Source organism: Psammomys obesus, unplaced genomic scaffold (assembly GCF_907164565.1).
Source record: "Psammomys obesus unplaced genomic scaffold, mPsaObe1.curated_primary_1811, whole genome shotgun sequence".
NCBI lineage: Eukaryota > Metazoa > Chordata > Mammalia > Rodentia > Muridae > Psammomys > Psammomys obesus.
In genome coordinates, this window is record NW_026596129.1 from 917,092 (window position 1) to 935,222 (window position 18,131).

The following is an 18,131-nucleotide window of genomic DNA, read 5'->3' on the forward strand; positions in this document are numbered from 1 at the left end:
TGTGTGTGTGTGTGTGTGTGTGTGTGTGTGTGTGTGTGTGTGTGTGTGTGTGTAAGCCAAAAGTCAGAAGTAGGATATTGTCCCTTAACTGTTGTTATTTGTTTGTTTTGTTTTTGAGACAATCTTTCACTGGCCTAGAGCTTGGCAAATAGGGTAGGCTAGCTGACTAGAGAGCCCCAAGGATCAGCCTATTTCTGCTCTGCCTCCCCATGGTTGGAATGACAAGCTTTTTACATGACTTCTAGCCATGTAAAGTTTTTGAGGCAAAAACTTTACCAATTCAGTTGTCTTATCCTCTAAGACTTCTGTAATCTTAAACCATCAGATTTGGGGCCATTTGTTCCAGCAACCTGTGACTGCTAACACATTGGTTGGCTAAGAGACTCAGGTGAGAGATGGCAGCCTGAGGCTTATCATAGCTTTCCTAGAGATTCTATAGGATAAGAGTATAGAATGTAGTGGACAGCCTTCTGGAACTATGGAGCAGGAACAACGCACAGCAGGAACAACCTCAGCCTAAGCTGTGACAGTCTGAGAGCTTCAAAAGGGACAGGCTTAGGGAAGCCAGCTACAGAAAAGTTGTAGTTAAACTGAATGGGGCCTCATCTGGCAGGTGACACAAGGAGACTGGTAAAGCTGGCTGTCGAGGTTGAGGGTAGTCAGAGAGAAACTAACAAAATCCACATCTTTCTAGGGTCATGGATTCACTCATGTAATTCTCTCAGCACTTCCAGATTTATATTTCCAGCATGCAGATATCCTATAAGGAAGCTGAGCTGGCAGGGTAGAATAGTAACTTCCATATGTGCCACAGTCAGCAAACAGCAGAGTGGAAGTTGGTCAGCCTCAGCTATAGGCCCATAGCGCCCATCAAAGGGGCAGTACAGAAAAAGGGTCAGGGTCCCCCCCCACACACACCAGTAAGGGACTGATTTGGGGAAGAGGTAGGTTTTGTCATGAGCTGCAGAGGTTGTTTTGGGTAGAGTATTCTGAGTAAGGTAGCCAAGTAGAGATGTCCTCGGCGGTCAGGTTTGTAGAGAGCATGAAGCATGCTGAGTCTAGGGGCAGAGAACTCTGCTGTCCTGTTGAAGATTCTGTTTCCAAAGCCCTTTGGTGGTAGATGGAAAGGACCCAGGTGGGTGAGGTAAAAGGATTCAAGAAAAAAGAAAGGCTAAGATCAAGGTGAAGAGTGGAGAATGAGAAGGGGCAGGAGGAGGAGGGATGCTCAGGGCAAGGTTTCAGGCTCTCTCCCTCCTTCAGGTTTTGTACAGCTTCATGAGATACAATCCACAAACCGCACAATTCACCCATTTAAAGTGCACAATTTAACAGTTTTTAGGATTTCTTCAAATACATGCAGCCAACACTACAATGGGCTTTAAGAATATTTTTATCATCTCTGAAAGAGACCCCACTTCAGGATAGTGGCACAAGCCTGTTGTCCTTGCACTTGAGATGATAAGGCAGGAGGATTAAAGAGCCAAGAGCCTGTCTCAGAAAAACAAAACAAAATCAAAACAAATGGGGATTGATAGAATGGTTCAGAGTATCAAGGTGCTTGCTGCCTGCCTGAATATCATCCTGGGGACCCGCACGGTAAAAGGAGAGAACAGATTCTTACAGGTTGTGCTGTGACTTCCACTTGTATGTACACATGCATATGCATATGACACACACATGAGCTCACACAAACAGTAAAGAAATAAAGTAGGAGCTAGAGAGATGGCTTGGCAGTTAAGAGCACCAGATGCTCTTCCAGAGGACAGTAGTTTGATTTCCAGCACCCACAGAATTACCTTTAGCTCTAGTTCTAAGGGGAAATGTGATGCCCCCTTCTGGTTTCCATGGGTACTACACCCATGTGGTATAAACACATATGTATACTCCAACTCCTCAAATGTATTAATAAAATTAAATAAAACAGGAGCTGGAAATATGGCTTAGTTGTTAAGAGTAGTAGTTGTTCTTCCAGAGGACCCTGAATTGATTCCCAGCATTCACATAGAAGCTCACAACTGCTGTAATCCCAGTTCCAAGGGATTCAATGACCCCTTCTAGCCTTCATGAGCACTGCACACAAATGGTGCATAGACATCCATACAGGCAAGATACCCATACACATAATTTAACAATAATTTAAAAATAAATGTAATAAAACCCATAGATAAGCAAGTAAACCAAAAGCTACCCCACATAAACATTAAAAGCCAAACCAGACAAATTGTATTTCATCGTGATTTGAAAATATCTGTGCATCTACACATACTGTCAAGAGAGTGAACAGAAAAGATTATATATTTGATGAAGAGTTAGTAGTCAGTATGTAGCTAGAATTTTTAAAGCACAAAAAGACAGCACAACTCCATAGCATGCTCTTCCAAGCATTTCTAACTTCAACCACAAGTTAATCCTAAGATTTCTTCCACAAAACCAGGTATGGTGACAACAATGATCCTAGTTCTTGGCACCAGTTTCCTAAATATCTTTCAGTACAGTCAAGGTAACAACCAAAGTGAATTATCATGTATATGCCTTGGAATAAAAAAGTTGAGTTACATGCCAGTACCATGTTTAACTTCCTGAGAAACCATAAAATACATAAAAATATTTTCCAAGATGACACCATTTTTGTGTGTTTGTGTGTGTGTCTCTCTGTGTGTATGTAGGTATATGTATGTGTTTGTATGGGTGTTTGCATGCAGTATATAAATATACATATGCAAATGCATGTGTAGGTGAAAGGTCACAAATTGTATATTATCCTCAACTGCTCTTCATTTTAGGTTTTTGGACAGGGTTTTCCACTGAACTTAAGCTCACCCGTTCAGCTAGAATGGCTAGCCAATGAACTCTAGTCATCTATGTGTCTCTCTCCACACCACCACTGCCTCTGCCCTTCCATTCATGGACCAAGTTATACAACTTATACATGAATTCTGTTATTTTTGCTTGGTTGGTGTGGCAGGTACTTTAACAACTGAGTCATTTCCCCAGCCTTGGCAATATCATTTTATATTGCTACCAGCAACTTAGACATATTCTAATGTTTTCTCATTATTACTGGGTTTTCTAGTCTTCAAGAAATATATATTGAAATTATCAGGAGACCCTACTTCACACTGAATAGAATGTCAACAACAAGAAAGCAAGCCTAGAAGGTTGTAAGCAGAGCTTACCAGGTAATTCTGGTGGGAACTCAGAGGACCAGAATGCTGATAAGGATGCAAATATTAAAACCTATGATTGCAAGCTTTCAATGAGAATGAAAGCAATATTGAGAATTGGCCTAGAGACAATTTGTATTATGCTATGGAAAAGATATTGTCTTCATTTTTGCCCATGCCCTCACACTCACTGTAGGTTAAATTTAAAGGTGATAGACTAATTAATCTGGCAGAGGAAATTTCAAGCAGGCCAACATTCAGTTTGTGGCATAGGTATTATTGGATCTTTAAAGCCAAATTTAATGTAATCAGAGCAAGATGGAAGAGAGGGCTGGTGACATGATTCAGCAGGTAAAGGCATCTGCTTTCAAGCCTAATGACCTAAGTTTGACCCCCCAGGACCCATCTTGTGGAAAGAGAGAATCAACTCCCACATTTGTCCTCTGGCCCCCTCACATGTGCACATGTGTGCATTCTCTCTCTCTCTCTCTCTCTCTCTCTCTCTCTCTCTCTCTCTCTCTCACACACACACACACACACACACACACACTAAATGAACAAAGATGTGTTATAAAGTTCCAGCCAATGAAGATGCTGCTGAAGTGATAGTAGCTACTTCATGATGCCATAGACCAATGTCTGGAGAGAATCTCAGAAATTAGTAAGGCCACAGTCACCACACTTCAGGGATGTAAAAATACAAGTTGCTTTCAAAGACTTTGTAGGGTAGGGCCTTTTGAGAGGACAGCTCCAGTATGCCCTACTTGTCTCAATCTGCTTAGTGAACTGTGAATTGTTTTTCTGGGATTGTCCTACTTATTCATCTAGGAAGGGACTCAGAAGCCACTGTAGCAATCGTTCAAGTGGGATCAGATGTAGCTCAATCGAGTAGCAGGACTTGACATACTCTGTGTGGTGATTTTCCAGATGTTCAGAATGCAAGAGTTGCAGGGTTTGTAGCTGCTGCCACGTAGGTTTTAAAGGAAAGCCTGGGCAACTGGGAGATAGATGTGGGGTCAGGTCAGGATCCCTCTAGGTAGTGCACACAGCTGTGAGGGTGAAGCTGCAGCTTCAGTGGAGACTGCAGGAAGCTAGAGATGCCCAGACCAGGTAACTCTGCTGAAGAAAGCTGTAGGAAGCCAGTCCAAGACAGACAGACAGACAGAGACAGAAACAGAGACAGAGACAGACAGAGACAGACAGACAGAGACAGAGACAGAGACAGAGACAGAGACAGACAGACACAGAGGTAAGAGCAGAGAGGTAGGGCTATCTAAGCCCTTTGTAGCTCACACCATATACTTCTGATGCCATTGGATATGGAGTTACATGATTTAATGTTATGCTGGCTTTCTACCTTGCTTTGGTTCAATCCGTACTCGATGTGACTCCATTCCTGCCTTTTGGAAGGTGAATGGTTACTCTGTGCCATTGTGTGTTAAAACTACATAACTTGTAGTTCTTTTAAAACATTTTTTATAGGGATTCAATACTAACCATGAGTGAGACTTTTGGCTTGGACTTTTGGAACAGTTAAGACATTAAGGAATCTTGGGAGTGCATTTTTAGACTGAGTACATTTTTTGTCATGAGATGGACATGAGCCTTTGGCGACCAGTGGCAGAATGCTACACTGAATCTACAATGTTTTCTAAAAGGTCTATGTGTTAAATGTTGGTCTCCAGTTTTGTGCTGTTGGGAGGTGGTACAGCTGCCTATGGACTGAAACCTTTAAAATTGTAATTCTAAATATATATATATATATATATATATATATATATATATATATATATATATTATAAATTTTTGGTTTATTTAAGAAAAGATTTTTCTGTGTTGTCCTGACTGTCCTGAAACTCAATCCATAGACCAGGCTGGCCTTGAACTCAGAGATCCCTGGCTCTGCTTTCTGAGTGCTGGGATTAAATGTGTGCACTACCACTGTCTAGCTAAATGAATCTTTTATGAGTTGATTTTTCTTCTTTTTGGGTGGTAGTGGGAGGACAAGGCACCCCTAAGTTGCTCAGGTTGCCTTCAAGGTCCTAGATTCAAGACATCCTCCTGCTTCATCATTTGAATGAGCTGGATAAGAGGTATGCATCACTGTGCTCAGCTCAAGTATTCTAGCAACAGAAAGCTGATTGACAGCATTTACCCCAAAGGTTGAGAATGTGTACTCAAACTCAAACCTGTACTTGAATGACCAAAGCATTATTGACAAGAGCCCAAATATGGAAACAATCAGGATGTCTGATGACAGATGAATGGGTGAACCAAATACTCTGTTAGCCACACAATGAAAGATGTTCAGCCTTCAAATGAGATTAAAGATAGATAAAGAAACTCTGAGGACATTATGCACTATGATGGAAGCTAGACACGAAAGACTACAAAGTACAGAATTTCATTTTTATGAAATTTCCACCACAGGGACAAGCCAGAAGTTACCAGAGGTAGAGAAGGTAGCAGGAAAATCCCCTTAATGAGAGGGGATTTATGGAAATCTTTTGGAGTTCCATAGTGGTGCTGGCTGAAAACATTAGAAATATATTTAATGCTACTGAACTGTATACTTTAAAATGGATAACGTGGTCAATTTTATGTTAGGTCTGTTTTATCACAAAAATAAAACGAGAAATTTTGTGCCCTTTAGCTAGGCCCCAGCCACCCAGCCACCCAGTTCCTGGCTCCTTCCTGTTACTCACTCACTTTTTGAGAAGGATCTCTGAGGCTCCCTTGCTGAAGAGGCGGAAGCCACCATCAGGCATGCGGATAACTGTGCTCATGGACTTGCGAACTGAATTGAAGGTGTATACTTTGTAAAGCTTATCTTCCGGTATCTGCTCTCGTACAGGCTGGAAGTCACGTTTCAGGTCCAAGATGAAGCCCAGCAGAGCACACTCTGTTTTGTTGCCCACCTGGCGTGGGAGAGCGCCTTCCTTCTCTGGAGGCTATAGGCAAGGACAGTCAGCTTGGCATCAGGGCCCAGAGCACCCTCTTTTCCATCCCCAAGGCCATGGCCATTGTGTAGCTAGGGAACGGTGGCATAGAACAGAGGGAGGGCACCCATGTTGGTTACACAGGGCATGCCCTGGCTGCAAAGTGGCCCTTTGCAGGTTTTCCATCACTTACCATGCGTGGAAAGAACTTCTAGCACCCACCTGTCCCACCCAGCAGCAAGAGTAGTACTCTGTGGTGTGACAGGGAGAAAAGAAACCAACACCCTAAAGGCTCCTCTCAAAAGTTCTTGGTTTTTCTTGTTTTGTTGAGATGGGATCTGTCACTGGCCTGGAGCCCTTAGGACCTGCTTGACTTTGCTTCCCCAGTGCTGGAATTACAAGCAGGCTGCTGCCTGTCCTTTTGTTGTTTTGTTTTGTTTTAATTAATTAATTTTTTACATGGGTTCTGGTGAATGAACTCACTGCTGATAAGGCAAATACTTTACTGACTGAGCCATCTCCCCAACCTTGGTTTTTACTTTTCTCCTCCGCTCTGTGTTTCTTTTTATAGCATGGTGGGGCAAACCCAGAGCCCCATGTATACTAAGCAAATTCTTCACCAATACTACTCAGCTACTTTCCCAGCACCCCAAAATTTATAAGTGGGCCTAATGAACCCCTTAGGGAAGTTTATGCCATGCCACCATCCCCTCCCCCTTCTCTCGTCTGCCCTCCTAGCCCTGCTCACTAGTATTTTGGTGGTGTAGGCACTGTTGATGGAGATGGCATGGACCAGAAGGTCAAGAATCTTGGGGGTCAGGGCGCTGGGAGCTGGAATCTCTTTGTAGTGAGTGTCTCCTAGGTAGGACTGGACCACGGTCATGCGGTTGGTGGTGAGCGTGCCTGTCTTGTCAGAACAGATGGCTGTGGCATTGCCCATAGTCTCACAGGCATCCAGGTGGCGTACCAGGTTGTTGTCCTTCATCATTTTCTGTAAGAGGCAGAGACCAAGTGGGAGGTGTTTCAGTTGTTTACTCATAAGGATAAAAACAATGTGAGTGACACTAATAGTCCATTTGGTGGCCTTGGTAATCTTTTCGCTAGGTGGTAGTAAAACTAAGAGAGTAGATATGTGAGATGCAAGAGCTGCCATGAGATGGGAGACAGCGAGCTTCCAGGAAGCTACTCTCTGCATGGCTGACTTAGAAAACTATCTATCAGAGCTCCCTCTTCAATTTCCTGCTAGCTCAGTTTTCCTCCACACTCCCCTGGGTCTTCTTTATGCTCCCACTGCCTCCCAGTGTCCCCAAACCTTTTATAAGACTCCTGCCTCCCTGCCTTCTCACCTCTACCCCTGCAAGCAGCAACAGTTCCCTTATTTCTCGGCTCTTCCGACTCTCCCTGCCAGTGTTCCACCGATGCCAGAACCAGGACTCAATACTAGCTTGTTTTCTAGCTCTCCCCATTGTGTCTAAGGGCTAAGTGGGTGTTGTGGGGACCCTCTGTTAGGATGTATTAGTGAAATCCATCTCACCCAGTCCCTTCCCTCTTATAGAGACATCCTCAGCTTTCCATAGCCCCAACTACATCTAAGGTGCTTGATGACATCCCACTCTAGTTTTGGGGCCTGTGTGATGGAATTAATTCTAAGTAGTAGTATTATTACCTTGACAGAGTAAGCCAAGGAGATAGTGACAGCAAGAGGAAGGCCTTCAGGGACAGCCACAACCAACACAGTGACTCCAATAATGAAGAACTTCACAAAGTACTGCACATAGACGGGTGTGCACTCTGCCAGCCACACCCTGCCATCCACGACGAAGGTCTCAATCACAAAGTAGAGGACCAGGATAATGACAGTGATAGCAGACATCACCAATCCTGTTCAGCCGTGACAGAGCAGGAGAAAAGGAGGGAAGAAAAGTTGAGGACAATGTAGTCACAGCTGGCCTGAGCCCAGCCAGGGCCTTTGCAAGGGGTTGATGTATTTGGGTCATCTTTCAAGATAAACAGCTTAAGGGATGACTCCACAGAGTGTGAGGTTTTGGGATAGCATATGCTCCAATTCCCCAGGATAGTGTGATGTAAAGAGCAGGAAGCCGAGTGTATGAGAGGCACATTTTGTGAGGGACTAGCCATCTTCAGATGTTGGGGTTCTGGCCAGCAGGTTCTTAGTATAGTTGACTTCCTCTTGACTGTGATGTGGCCAGAAGCCTGGAGTCTGGGAGTCTGCTAGGTAATAAAAGAGTGTGTGACTTATGACTCATTAAGGTGGGGATGCCAAACCAGGACTGGACAGTCATGGTTGACTCTGGCCTGCATCTACAGTATATACCACACTCTTCTAGAATACTGTCCATCTATCTGTACATGAATTTGCCTAGGGCCAAGACAATATTCTGTTCATTGAATTCACAGTATCTGGAACTGATACTGCTTCCAGGAGCCCAGTGTCCTCTAGGCTTCTGGCCCGCTGCCTCTGTCCGAACGTACCTGCTTTCCCAATCTGCACAGCCAGTTTTGTGAGCTTCCCTTGCAGGACTGACTTCTCCTTCTTGGGTACGTTGGCTTTCTTCTTTTCACGCTCCTCCATTTCCCCACCCTCGGCACTCTTCAGGGGCTGCATTTCCATGGCAACAGCCCCATCCTGCTTCTTAGCTGTACATAGAAGAAACCCTGGGATGAAGTTAGGGCCAAGCAAGGGTAAAGAGGCTACAAAAAGGCTATCACAAGGAAAGACATGTCTCATCATATGGGATTCAATGGGGCACTTTTAATTTCAAGTTTTTCAAAGGGAATCTGTAGGCCTTTCTCTGCTGCTTCCTAATCCCAGGCCCTCCTGCAGTAAGCACACAGCTGCAGCATTGTCCTATGTGGGACAGAGAGATGGTTCTTTTGTGGGAAGGGTGGACAGACAGTAGCACAAGGAATTTGTGCACAGACAAGATGGCCAGTCTTGGAATGCCCCAAATCTTAATACCTGAGAAGTCCTGTGGTTGGTCCAAGGAATGTTCTGGAACCAAAATCTGATTCATTTGCCCACGGATGACCAAGCCACCTCCACTTTCCCCTCAGGGACACTAAGGAGCCCCAGTATATACTCCTTTTATCTCAAGCACCCCTTCTCAGACTGCCTCTTTCCATGGGCTCTGTGGACAAGCCTGTCCTATCCTTCTGCTATTTCCCTAACTCTCTCTTGGCTCAGGTGGCTCCCCTCATTCCTCCTTTTTACACTCCTTAGTTTTCATTCTTGCTGCCTTTGTGGTGGTAACATGTATGTCTCATCTCCCTCTTTGCTAAGCTTTACATAGTCCTGGGCCTTGGGCTTCTCCAGGTATACTGCCAAAAGGTAATCAGCTCCACTCTACCTACTTCCTCCACTCTTACTAAGGAAGGGGTTTCCTGACTTAGTAGTTGTGGGAGTGTCCCCCAGTTTGTCTTTTTAGCTTTCCTTGTGCGTCCATTCACCTCACCTGGGAGCCCAAATCCACTTACCGTACTTCAGTCCTCCTAGCAGCCTTGAGGATATGCCAGACTCTGTCCAGTTGTGTCACTATAGCTTTGAGCCCCTGCCTACTGTTATTCCACTTAGTAAGAGCCCCAGACATGAGCATGTGTCCTCTACCCAAATCCCTACCAGTTTCAGTTATCTTCCAAGCTCTAGCTGACTACTCTTACCTGAAAAATTCAAAGGACTGGCACCCAGGGAATTTTAGCAAGTTACCGTCTCTCTTTCTATGTCTCAGTTTCATCATCTGGCCAAAGTGATCTCAGGGTGTCCATTCATGGGTAATTCTCATTTGTGGACAAACTTAAGCCATGCTGATAGCCTTGAAACTGACTAGCTGTTTTCTAGGTGGCCCATCTTAGGCTTTAGGAAAGCAGCATCTGGTAGAAACTGGAGCATCCTCCAAGGGTGTCCCCTTCACTGTCAAGCCAGGAAGGGACTTTGGGGTCCACTCACCTGTCTTTATGTACTGCTTCTGCCATGGTAGCAGGTGGTCCCTTCCCATCCTCCCTTCTCTCCCTCCTCCCCCAGGCTCCTCAGCTGCTTTGAGCCATGCACATAGGCACACGCGCACGCGCACGCACACACACGTTACCTCTGGTCTGGCTATTGTCCATCGCCCCATCCTGCTGCTTGCCTACAATGGAAGAGGAATGACAGACACAGAGAGACTTGAGAACACCCATGTGTCCATGACATACAAAGAAGCACAAGAGAATAGGAAGAGCTTGGGCACATACAGTAATTTGTGGCTCTATAGGGTAGAGGATGGAAGGAGAGGCCCATTACTGGTGGCCTTGACCTTGCCTATGGAAGGGCCTTCTTGATGTCCTACACTTTCCAGGAGCAATCTGTCAGTACCTCCCAGTACATGTTCACCACATATACTCTGGGTGTCCTGGGACAAGCCCCTGCCCAGTGTTTCCCATTAGGCCTTAACCTCAACTCTACAGTAAGTCTCTAAAGCCAGTCCTGGATGGGCCCCTGGTCAGATGACGTAGCTGTGGACAGTTTCTGGAAGGCCCGCTTCCCTAAGTACTGTCCACTCCTCAAAGGTCTGGTCTTTTGGACTCAACAGGAGGTAACCAACCCCAGCTTTCTACTCTACTCTGAGACCACCGCTAGCAGGTATGTGTGTTTTAAAGGGCTAAGGGTTCTGTCTGTTTCAGAAACCTGTTAGGCACAGTCAAACTATGGGTCCAGGATCAGTGTACAGAGGAAACCTAAGTGTGGAGCACCTAGCAGCACTAGGTAGAAGCCACCAGACTGGATGACTGGTGGCTCCACCTGAAGCCTCAGTTTTGATACGACCCACACTGCCAGCCACTCTTTCTGAGGACTGCGCAGCTCAGGTGGCAGTCAGAGGAGTTCATCTGGGAGCCACATGTGATCTGGTCCCCATTTAGGGAGGAATTGGCCAGTACAGGATCAGTTCCCACCCAGTAGCTCATATCCCTTGGGTCTTAAAGGACAGACGGGGGGGGGGTCAGGTAGCTTCTAGACAATGGAACCAGGGTCTGGAGTCCCAAGAAGAGAGACACTTCCAGCCAGAAGCATGACATATATTGGTCCGTCTCTGCTCAGAGGTAGTTTAGAGGTGAGGGAGATCACTTTTTGTGTGTGTGTGTGTGTCCATGTCAATGGATGCCAAGAGAGGACATTAGGGCCTCTGGAGCTGGAGTTACAGGTGGTTGTAAAATGCCCAATATGGTGCTGGGAAGCAAAGTGCTCTTAACCACAGAGGAATCTCTTCAGTCTCATGAAAGAGGCAGACTTCTAAGAGTAGAAGAAAGACACTGATGGATACAGGATGACAAGGCAATGAAAACAAGGCACAGTGAGGATGCTCTATAGACCTGGAAGTTCTAGACCTATAGACATCTGAGGGAAGGTTGACTACAAAGCCAACCTGCAGAGGCTCCAGAGGATGAAGGAAGTGAGGTTTGGAGTGAGCATCATTAGAAGAGGTAGCCTGGAGTAAAGGAGAACACAGAACGTGAGGGAGGTACTCAAGAAGAAAAGGGTACACAGGAGTCATTATAAAAGACAGGAATAGATGGTAAGGGTGGCAGGTTGACAGTGTTGACAGGGAGCAACTTCAGACAATGGGTTGACAGAACCACAGGATTCAGAAAGTAGAAGAGGAGGGAAAACACAGGACAAGATAGATGCTGTTCCCTCCAGCCCCTCAGGGTATTCCTCCAAGAAGTTGGCCCACTTTGACTCCCTAAGTCTTACAACTTAGGAGTGTTGGAGAAGTGCAAATAGTCTGGGCATATCTGGATGAGGAATAGTCAAGTTGAAAGAGGAGGGAGAAGCCTAGGACCAAACTGTGAAGAATATTTAAGGGATAAAGCCAGAAGACCAGGAGCTTGGAAAAGAGCTGCAGGGATACCAAAAAAATGCAGGTTATGGCTGTTCAATGGAGAGACCCTGCCTTCAAAGGGAGGGGGTGTGTTTCCTAGAGGGCCTTATGTGAAAGGAGCTTCTGTCAACTAGGCAGAACTAAGAGGGCACCAGGCAAGGTCCTCTAGCTTGGGGACTCATACTAAGCCCAGCTAAGCTTGTCTGGAGCACAGAGTAAAGTTGTGGGATAACAGTGGGACAAGATCAGTAGAGATAGGGTGCTTGGTGCAGGTGTCGGGAAACCTGGTCTACCAGCAGCAGGGAGGTGCCCATACAGAAAGTCAGATGACCAGACTGCCAGGAAACATGGATAATGAAAGCTTTTTTGATTATAGCAGTCCTGCCAGCTCATGTTTCTCTGTCCCCTAGTACAGGGGGCTTTAAGAAGTTGCCTAAGGTCAGGACTACTAACTTGTTCTTCCTCATGCTGGTTTGTCCCCTTGAAGTCGAAGACTGATTGCTCTGCCTCTAGGTCCTTTAAAATGGACAGGCATGCACCTGGAAATTTCTGCTCCCTGGTTACCTGGGGCTGTGGAATAGAACTGAGGACAGATTGCTCACCTGAGTCACAGAAAAGCGGGGTCTGCCTGGTGTGGGGAAGCTCTGTAACTCCTCAGTTTTGAGTGCTAGGGCAGAATGGGGTAGGATAGTAGCTTTGTGGTAGGGAGCCCAGGGCCACAAGGAAGCTAGACTCTCTAAAATCCTTTGTTTCTAGCCATTACTGTCTCCAGGGCCAGGGTTATCACTTGCTGGAGAGCCTGTCCTTCCCAAACCCATCCAGCATCCTTGGCCTTGGCTATCATTTTAGAAAATATCCCTATCTGTTCAGGAGACTTCCAATTTGGACTTTGTGACCCCCTCACAAAGTCCTATAGGGCTCCTTCCCTATAGGAGTGGAGTGCTTTCAGGGTGGGCATGAAGACTCCCCAGCAGCTCCTTCTTTTGTTCCTTTTTTGTTGTTTTGAGACAAGGTTTTTCTGTGCAGCCCTGGTTATCCTGGATTTGCTTTGTAGACCAGGCTGACCTCAAACTCACAGAGATCTGCCTGCCTCTGTCTTCCTAGCGCATGCACCACCATACCCAGCTTCCACTTGCATCTTTCATAATGAGGTAAGAGATTACATATCTGTGACCACACTCCACCCCAGGGACAGATGTACCAAAGCCATCAGGGAATAGCCATCTAAGGAAAGTTTCCCCTATACCTGCTGGCTCTTTTGGAAAAATACCAGAAAAATCAGAAGACCCAGAAGAGGGTGGTGGCCTACTACCCATCTCGCTGGATTGGCCAGCAGGCAGATGAAGAAACAAGAACAGTGACATACAAGGGAGTTGCTTCATCATCTCTGACATTAGAAGTCATAGCTGCCTCACCTTTCTTGTCTTTCTTCTCCTCCTCCTCTCCACCTGCCCCAAGCAATGTAAAGATAATGCCTGTCTGGGAGTTCACACCAACAGCTGTTATCACCATTCTTCCAGAACCTTCCATGACATGAGTGCCTGGCACAGAAATACAGAGGAACTAAGAGAGAAAATCTCACAGCCTGGTAGGACATACTCAGCAGCCATACGCTGTTTCTTAGGGTTTCCCTGAAACAGAAGTCATTGCAACTGTTGACCCCTATGTCTAGAGTGCAACCTGTCTCCAGGCTTGGGGTAGTGGATATGACCCAGAGGACCACAGAGTGGCAGGTCCTTATGGGAGCGAGCCATTCACAGGGCCTCTGTGAATGGCCATTCACCAGGGGCTCTGGTCTTTCTGTCTACTTTCATACTACATTTCCCATTAAGACAAAATTAGGCTGAATGAGAACCTTCTAGAAAAGGAACAAAGTGCCCACTGGATCATTTTCAAAGTATAGATGTGGAAGGAGTACAATATTGACTCCAGAAAGCCCTCCCCATGGGATGTCCCATTCATGATACTAAGGGCCATCTTGAGCAGAGAAGACCCATTACTTTGCCATATGGCTGGAGCCACAACACCAGGCCTCCAGTGACCTGTTCTGGCATGGCAGTGGGTACCATTCTCAGACTTCCCAACCCAAACAGTTATTCAGGGAGACCCTAGTTAAGGCAAGTCCAGCAGAATGGCTTAGCTGGGAATGCTAAGCCGATGGCTTTCAAAGTGACCATACACTGGGCTGTTTGGACAGGTGACCCTCACCTGAGAGCAGCATAGGATCTTTGTCAGCTGATTTGCGTACATGGTCCGACTCGCCAGTCAGGGAGCTCTCGTCGATCTTGAGGTCATTGCCTTGGATGAGCACACCATCAGCAGGCAGAAGGTCTCCTACAGGCCAGGCCAGGCCAGAATCAGAGACTACGGATCCATGGGATCTCCCTACCCTTGCTTCTTCCCGCCATCCCAGGAGAGGTCCTGCCATCTGGGAAAGGACTGGGGATCTCTCTTCTTTCAGCCTCCTCCTTTGAGGTGGGTCATCCACATCTAACCATGTTGTCTAACTCTCATGGAACAAAGACAACGCTTGGATCCTGCAGTAGTGGGAGAAGACCTCTTCAGAGGCTGTGAGGCTACCCTGCTTCCTGTAGGCATTGTTGTGTCTCAGCTTCCTTTTCTGGTTCCCCAAACCCTCTACGCTCCAATCTCAGGCCCCTGTGGGTGAAAACACACAGATGACTGGAGAGACAGTCTGAGCTTGGGAGGGATTCCTCTGGCACACCCTTCTCAGAAATGGTACTTAGGCTTTCTTGGCAGGGTGGATGAAGATGGGAACACTTACCGTATTTGACCTGGGCAATGTCCCCTACCACCAGTGCTGCCACAGGGACCTGGAGGAGCTGTCCATTTCGAATGACAGTAAACTTCTGCTCCTGTTCAATACGGCTCTGAAGACCTCGAAACTGCTTTTCCTTACTCCAGTCATTGAAGGCTGTGACCAGTACCACACAGATGACAGAGAGTAGGATGGCAGCCCCCTCGATCCAGCCAGCCTCGGCCTCGCCTTCATCCTCTGCCCCACCTGACACATTCCCACAGGCTGTGTCCAAGGATAAAGGAGAACAGGAAGGAAGGAGAGGTGAAGCCATGGAAACCAAGAGCTGGAACCTCCTTCCAGCCCACATTCTTTGCCCCTTACCTTCACTTTCCTCTCCAGGCGGTACATAGAAGGAGAGACCCAGGGAGACAATGGCAGCCACCTCCAGGATGATGAGAGTCACGTCCTGTAGGGCTTCCCACACCAGCTGCAGGAAGGTCTTGGGCTGTTTGGGGGGGATGAAGTTCTGCCCATAGATCTGCCTACGTTTCTCCAAGTCATTGGTGTTGTCTGCCAGTCCTACATAGTGTCCCAGGAAATTGGAAGAAGCACAGAAGAAGATGACACAGGTTAGACCTCGGTACCATAAGCATCCCTGACTAAGCTGCTCTTGCAGCAAGAGTGGCCCTTGTGAGTCTCTGACCAAAGTATGAATCCCTGGAACTCTGGAGTGGATGCTTAGAGAAGGCAGAGTGGTACAGGTGTGGTACTATAAGCTCCAAGACCAAGCATGGAAGTCAAGCTCTCACTCACAGGGAATACCTAGCTCAAGGAAGGGATGGTAGCCCAGGAAAAGGGGTTATCAATTTCCTGATGCACTTATACGACAGCAGGGCTAGGGAGGGAAGCCTTGGGACTGTGGATGTCTCGATTACTGAAACACCAACCCAGCCCATACACCTTCCATGTTTGCTGTCACTTCCATGTCCAAGATATCTGGGGGAAATGTTTTCAGAAAAGTGATAATAGCCAACAAGGGGGAGGGCAGCAAGGATCCAAGAGTGTGGTAGTATGTGCCAAGGGTAGCTGAGACAGGAACAGGACAAGTCAGCCAGTGGCTCCCTGGGCTGGGGCTGGGGGTGGGGTGGTCCAGTATCTAGGTGGCTTCAGTGGGTTTGTGAGGAGATCACCTATCAAGGGGGTCCAGGTAATATTACCCAATATTCACCCAAGCATCAAAGAAGTGGCCAGGGCCCTCTCCAAAGGGATCAGACAAGCTGTCTGTCTCTTAACACTTAGATTCCATGTCTCTTTCAGAGTGCTCTAGCACACACACAGGATTGCAAGATGGGACTGTGTGTTTGAGACACTGGCTGAAAGTGAGGCAATCCCTGGACCTTGGCCACACCTCCTTATGGCCTACTGTTTCCAAAGACAGTCAGGGCCACACAGCTCAACCTGCAAAAGAGGTACAGTGGAAGCAGAAACCAGGGACATGGGGGTATCCAGAAGCATAGCTTGTTGAAGAAGATAGAGCAAGGTCTTCTGGAGCTGGATGGGAGGCCTACTTTCTAGAAGTTTCTCAGGGAAGGAGCAGAGAGAATAAGTGTCAGAGAAAGTTCTTAGGTCCAAAAAAAAAACCGAGAAGGATACTGTCTTGTGAGGAGATGAGAGGGAGTCTGGAAGCCCTTCAAGGCAGAAGTATGGAAGAAGCTGCGGACTAGGAAGCTGATCTTATAGGTTGTGCAGGGAGGCTGCTCTCCATTGGAAAGGGAGGGACTCTGTTCACCAGTTCCAGAGAAACTGGTAAGGCTGGAGGTTGAAAGGACCAGCACAAGGAAAGGACAACAGAGTTCTACAGAGGCTGAGCTACCATGACAGAGTTGAGGAGATGATATCCCAAGGTCTGGTGGCCACAGTGTCCATAGTGCCCACAGTGTCCACAGTGCCCACAGTGCCCACAGTGTTCAGGCACATAGCTTCCCTATAACTCACACCTTCTTAGAGTGTAGCTATGGGGCTAAACATGAGCTATTATTGTCTGGGGACAGTTCTGCAAAATTCAGTGACCAGCTTCCCCAAAAGCCCCATGGTTTGTTTTCATTGTCACTTGTCATCCCTGAGGATGAGAGATGGGAATGGCTGAAGCTAAGGAGATTATCAATAGTTCGTGCGGAAAACAAGGGGAATGGAGAGGAAAGGGAAGTTCTAGTCTAGGCTCTCTCAGTTCTAACATGAGACACTTCAGTCAAAGAAGGGTTCAAGGGCAGGGAAGACCTTAACTCATGGCTTCAGGTCCTTGGAGGTAACCTCCATACAGACCTCAGGCAAGTAAGTTGAAGCCATTACCGTTATCCAGGCTCTGCAGGCTGATCCAGCCCTGCCTTAGGTTCAGCTAGGACTCCAGCGCTACACCCCAAAGGGACCAGCTCCATACTGACACCTAGTGGATGGACGGCAGCTTGAAACTCCCACCAGAGTCACTGGCGTGGCTTCTACTACCTGCTGAAGGAGCTGGGTGGTGATTAAAAGGGCCATCCAGTACACAGGGCATGCATACACAGCAGGCTGAGTTTAGGACGGCTCATAAGACTCAGCCCCAGACCAATTACCAATAAGAAACTGCTGACAGTGGGCCTTTCACAGAGGAGTAGGGTGGAGCTTGAATGAAGTGGAAGGACTGAGAAGAGCAAAAGTCACAACAAACACAGCCTTGGCACGTCCACATCATCTAGCCACACGGTGTCCTTCCCACCCTGAAGGCTGCAGCTGTCCCTGCCTTTCTTTTCCTGGCCTCATTGAGCCTGGCCTGGGCTGGCAGCTCAGATTTCTGCTGGGGCCAAAGGCTTCTTTCTGAAGTCCCACAGCTTCCCCAGTAGGGTGTCTGGGAGACCTCAGCCTCTGTGGTAACAGTGGTGGGGACAAGAACGAAGCTGGTAGGGAGGCAGCCTTTCCTCTAGATTGAGCCTTTTTTTTTCTTTCAACTGACAGCCATGAGAGATGCAACATTACAAGGGATGCACTGGAACTCTGAGCGCCTAGATACTTAGGGTTTACACTGCCCTTTGCCTGGAGCCCCCAGAGAGGGGACATGATCCATTCTAACTTCTAGAAAGCCTGTGAGTCCCACGGTACCATGTGATTTTACTTTCTGACAGTCCCATACCTCCATGCCCAGATTGTCCCCAAGGCCAGTGAGGCCTTTAGGCCCCTTTTCCCAGCAGCTCACTCACTTTTCCTCCTCTGCCTTGCCCTTGGCCTTGGCTCGTCCTTGCTACTGCAGCAAAGCTTCCCCGTCTCCTTTTCTTGATCCTGCCAGCTGCATTCAGATTGACCCTGAAGTGTTGGCCTTTCTCCAACTGCTGTGGTATCATTGTGTGTGTGTGTGTGTGTG

At 47.1% G+C, this 18,131-nt stretch overlaps 1 protein-coding gene across 3 annotated transcripts in view; it reads right to left on the reverse strand.

The window, feature by feature from the left end:
* The window catches only part of Atp2b3 (ATPase plasma membrane Ca2+ transporting 3), a 71,111-nt gene that overhangs the window by 30,335 nt on the left and 22,645 nt on the right, over nt 1-18,131 (reverse strand). For all 3 annotated transcript variants that reach the window (XM_055591801.1, XM_055591800.1, XM_055591802.1), the window contains exons 3-11: nt 15,119-15,316; nt 14,762-15,019; nt 14,185-14,310; nt 13,392-13,517; nt 10,207-10,248; nt 8,597-8,761; nt 7,770-7,984; nt 6,852-7,094; nt 5,874-6,115 (exon numbers count right to left, since the gene is read on the reverse strand). In XM_055591801.1, the coding sequence (XP_055447776.1) occupies nt 5,874-6,115; nt 6,852-7,094; nt 7,770-7,984; nt 8,597-8,761; nt 10,207-10,248; nt 13,392-13,517; nt 14,185-14,310; nt 14,762-15,019; nt 15,119-15,316 (1,615 nt within the window). The remainder of the gene's footprint in view (nt 1-5,873; nt 6,116-6,851; nt 7,095-7,769; nt 7,985-8,596; nt 8,762-10,206; nt 10,249-13,391; nt 13,518-14,184; nt 14,311-14,761; nt 15,020-15,118; nt 15,317-18,131) is intronic.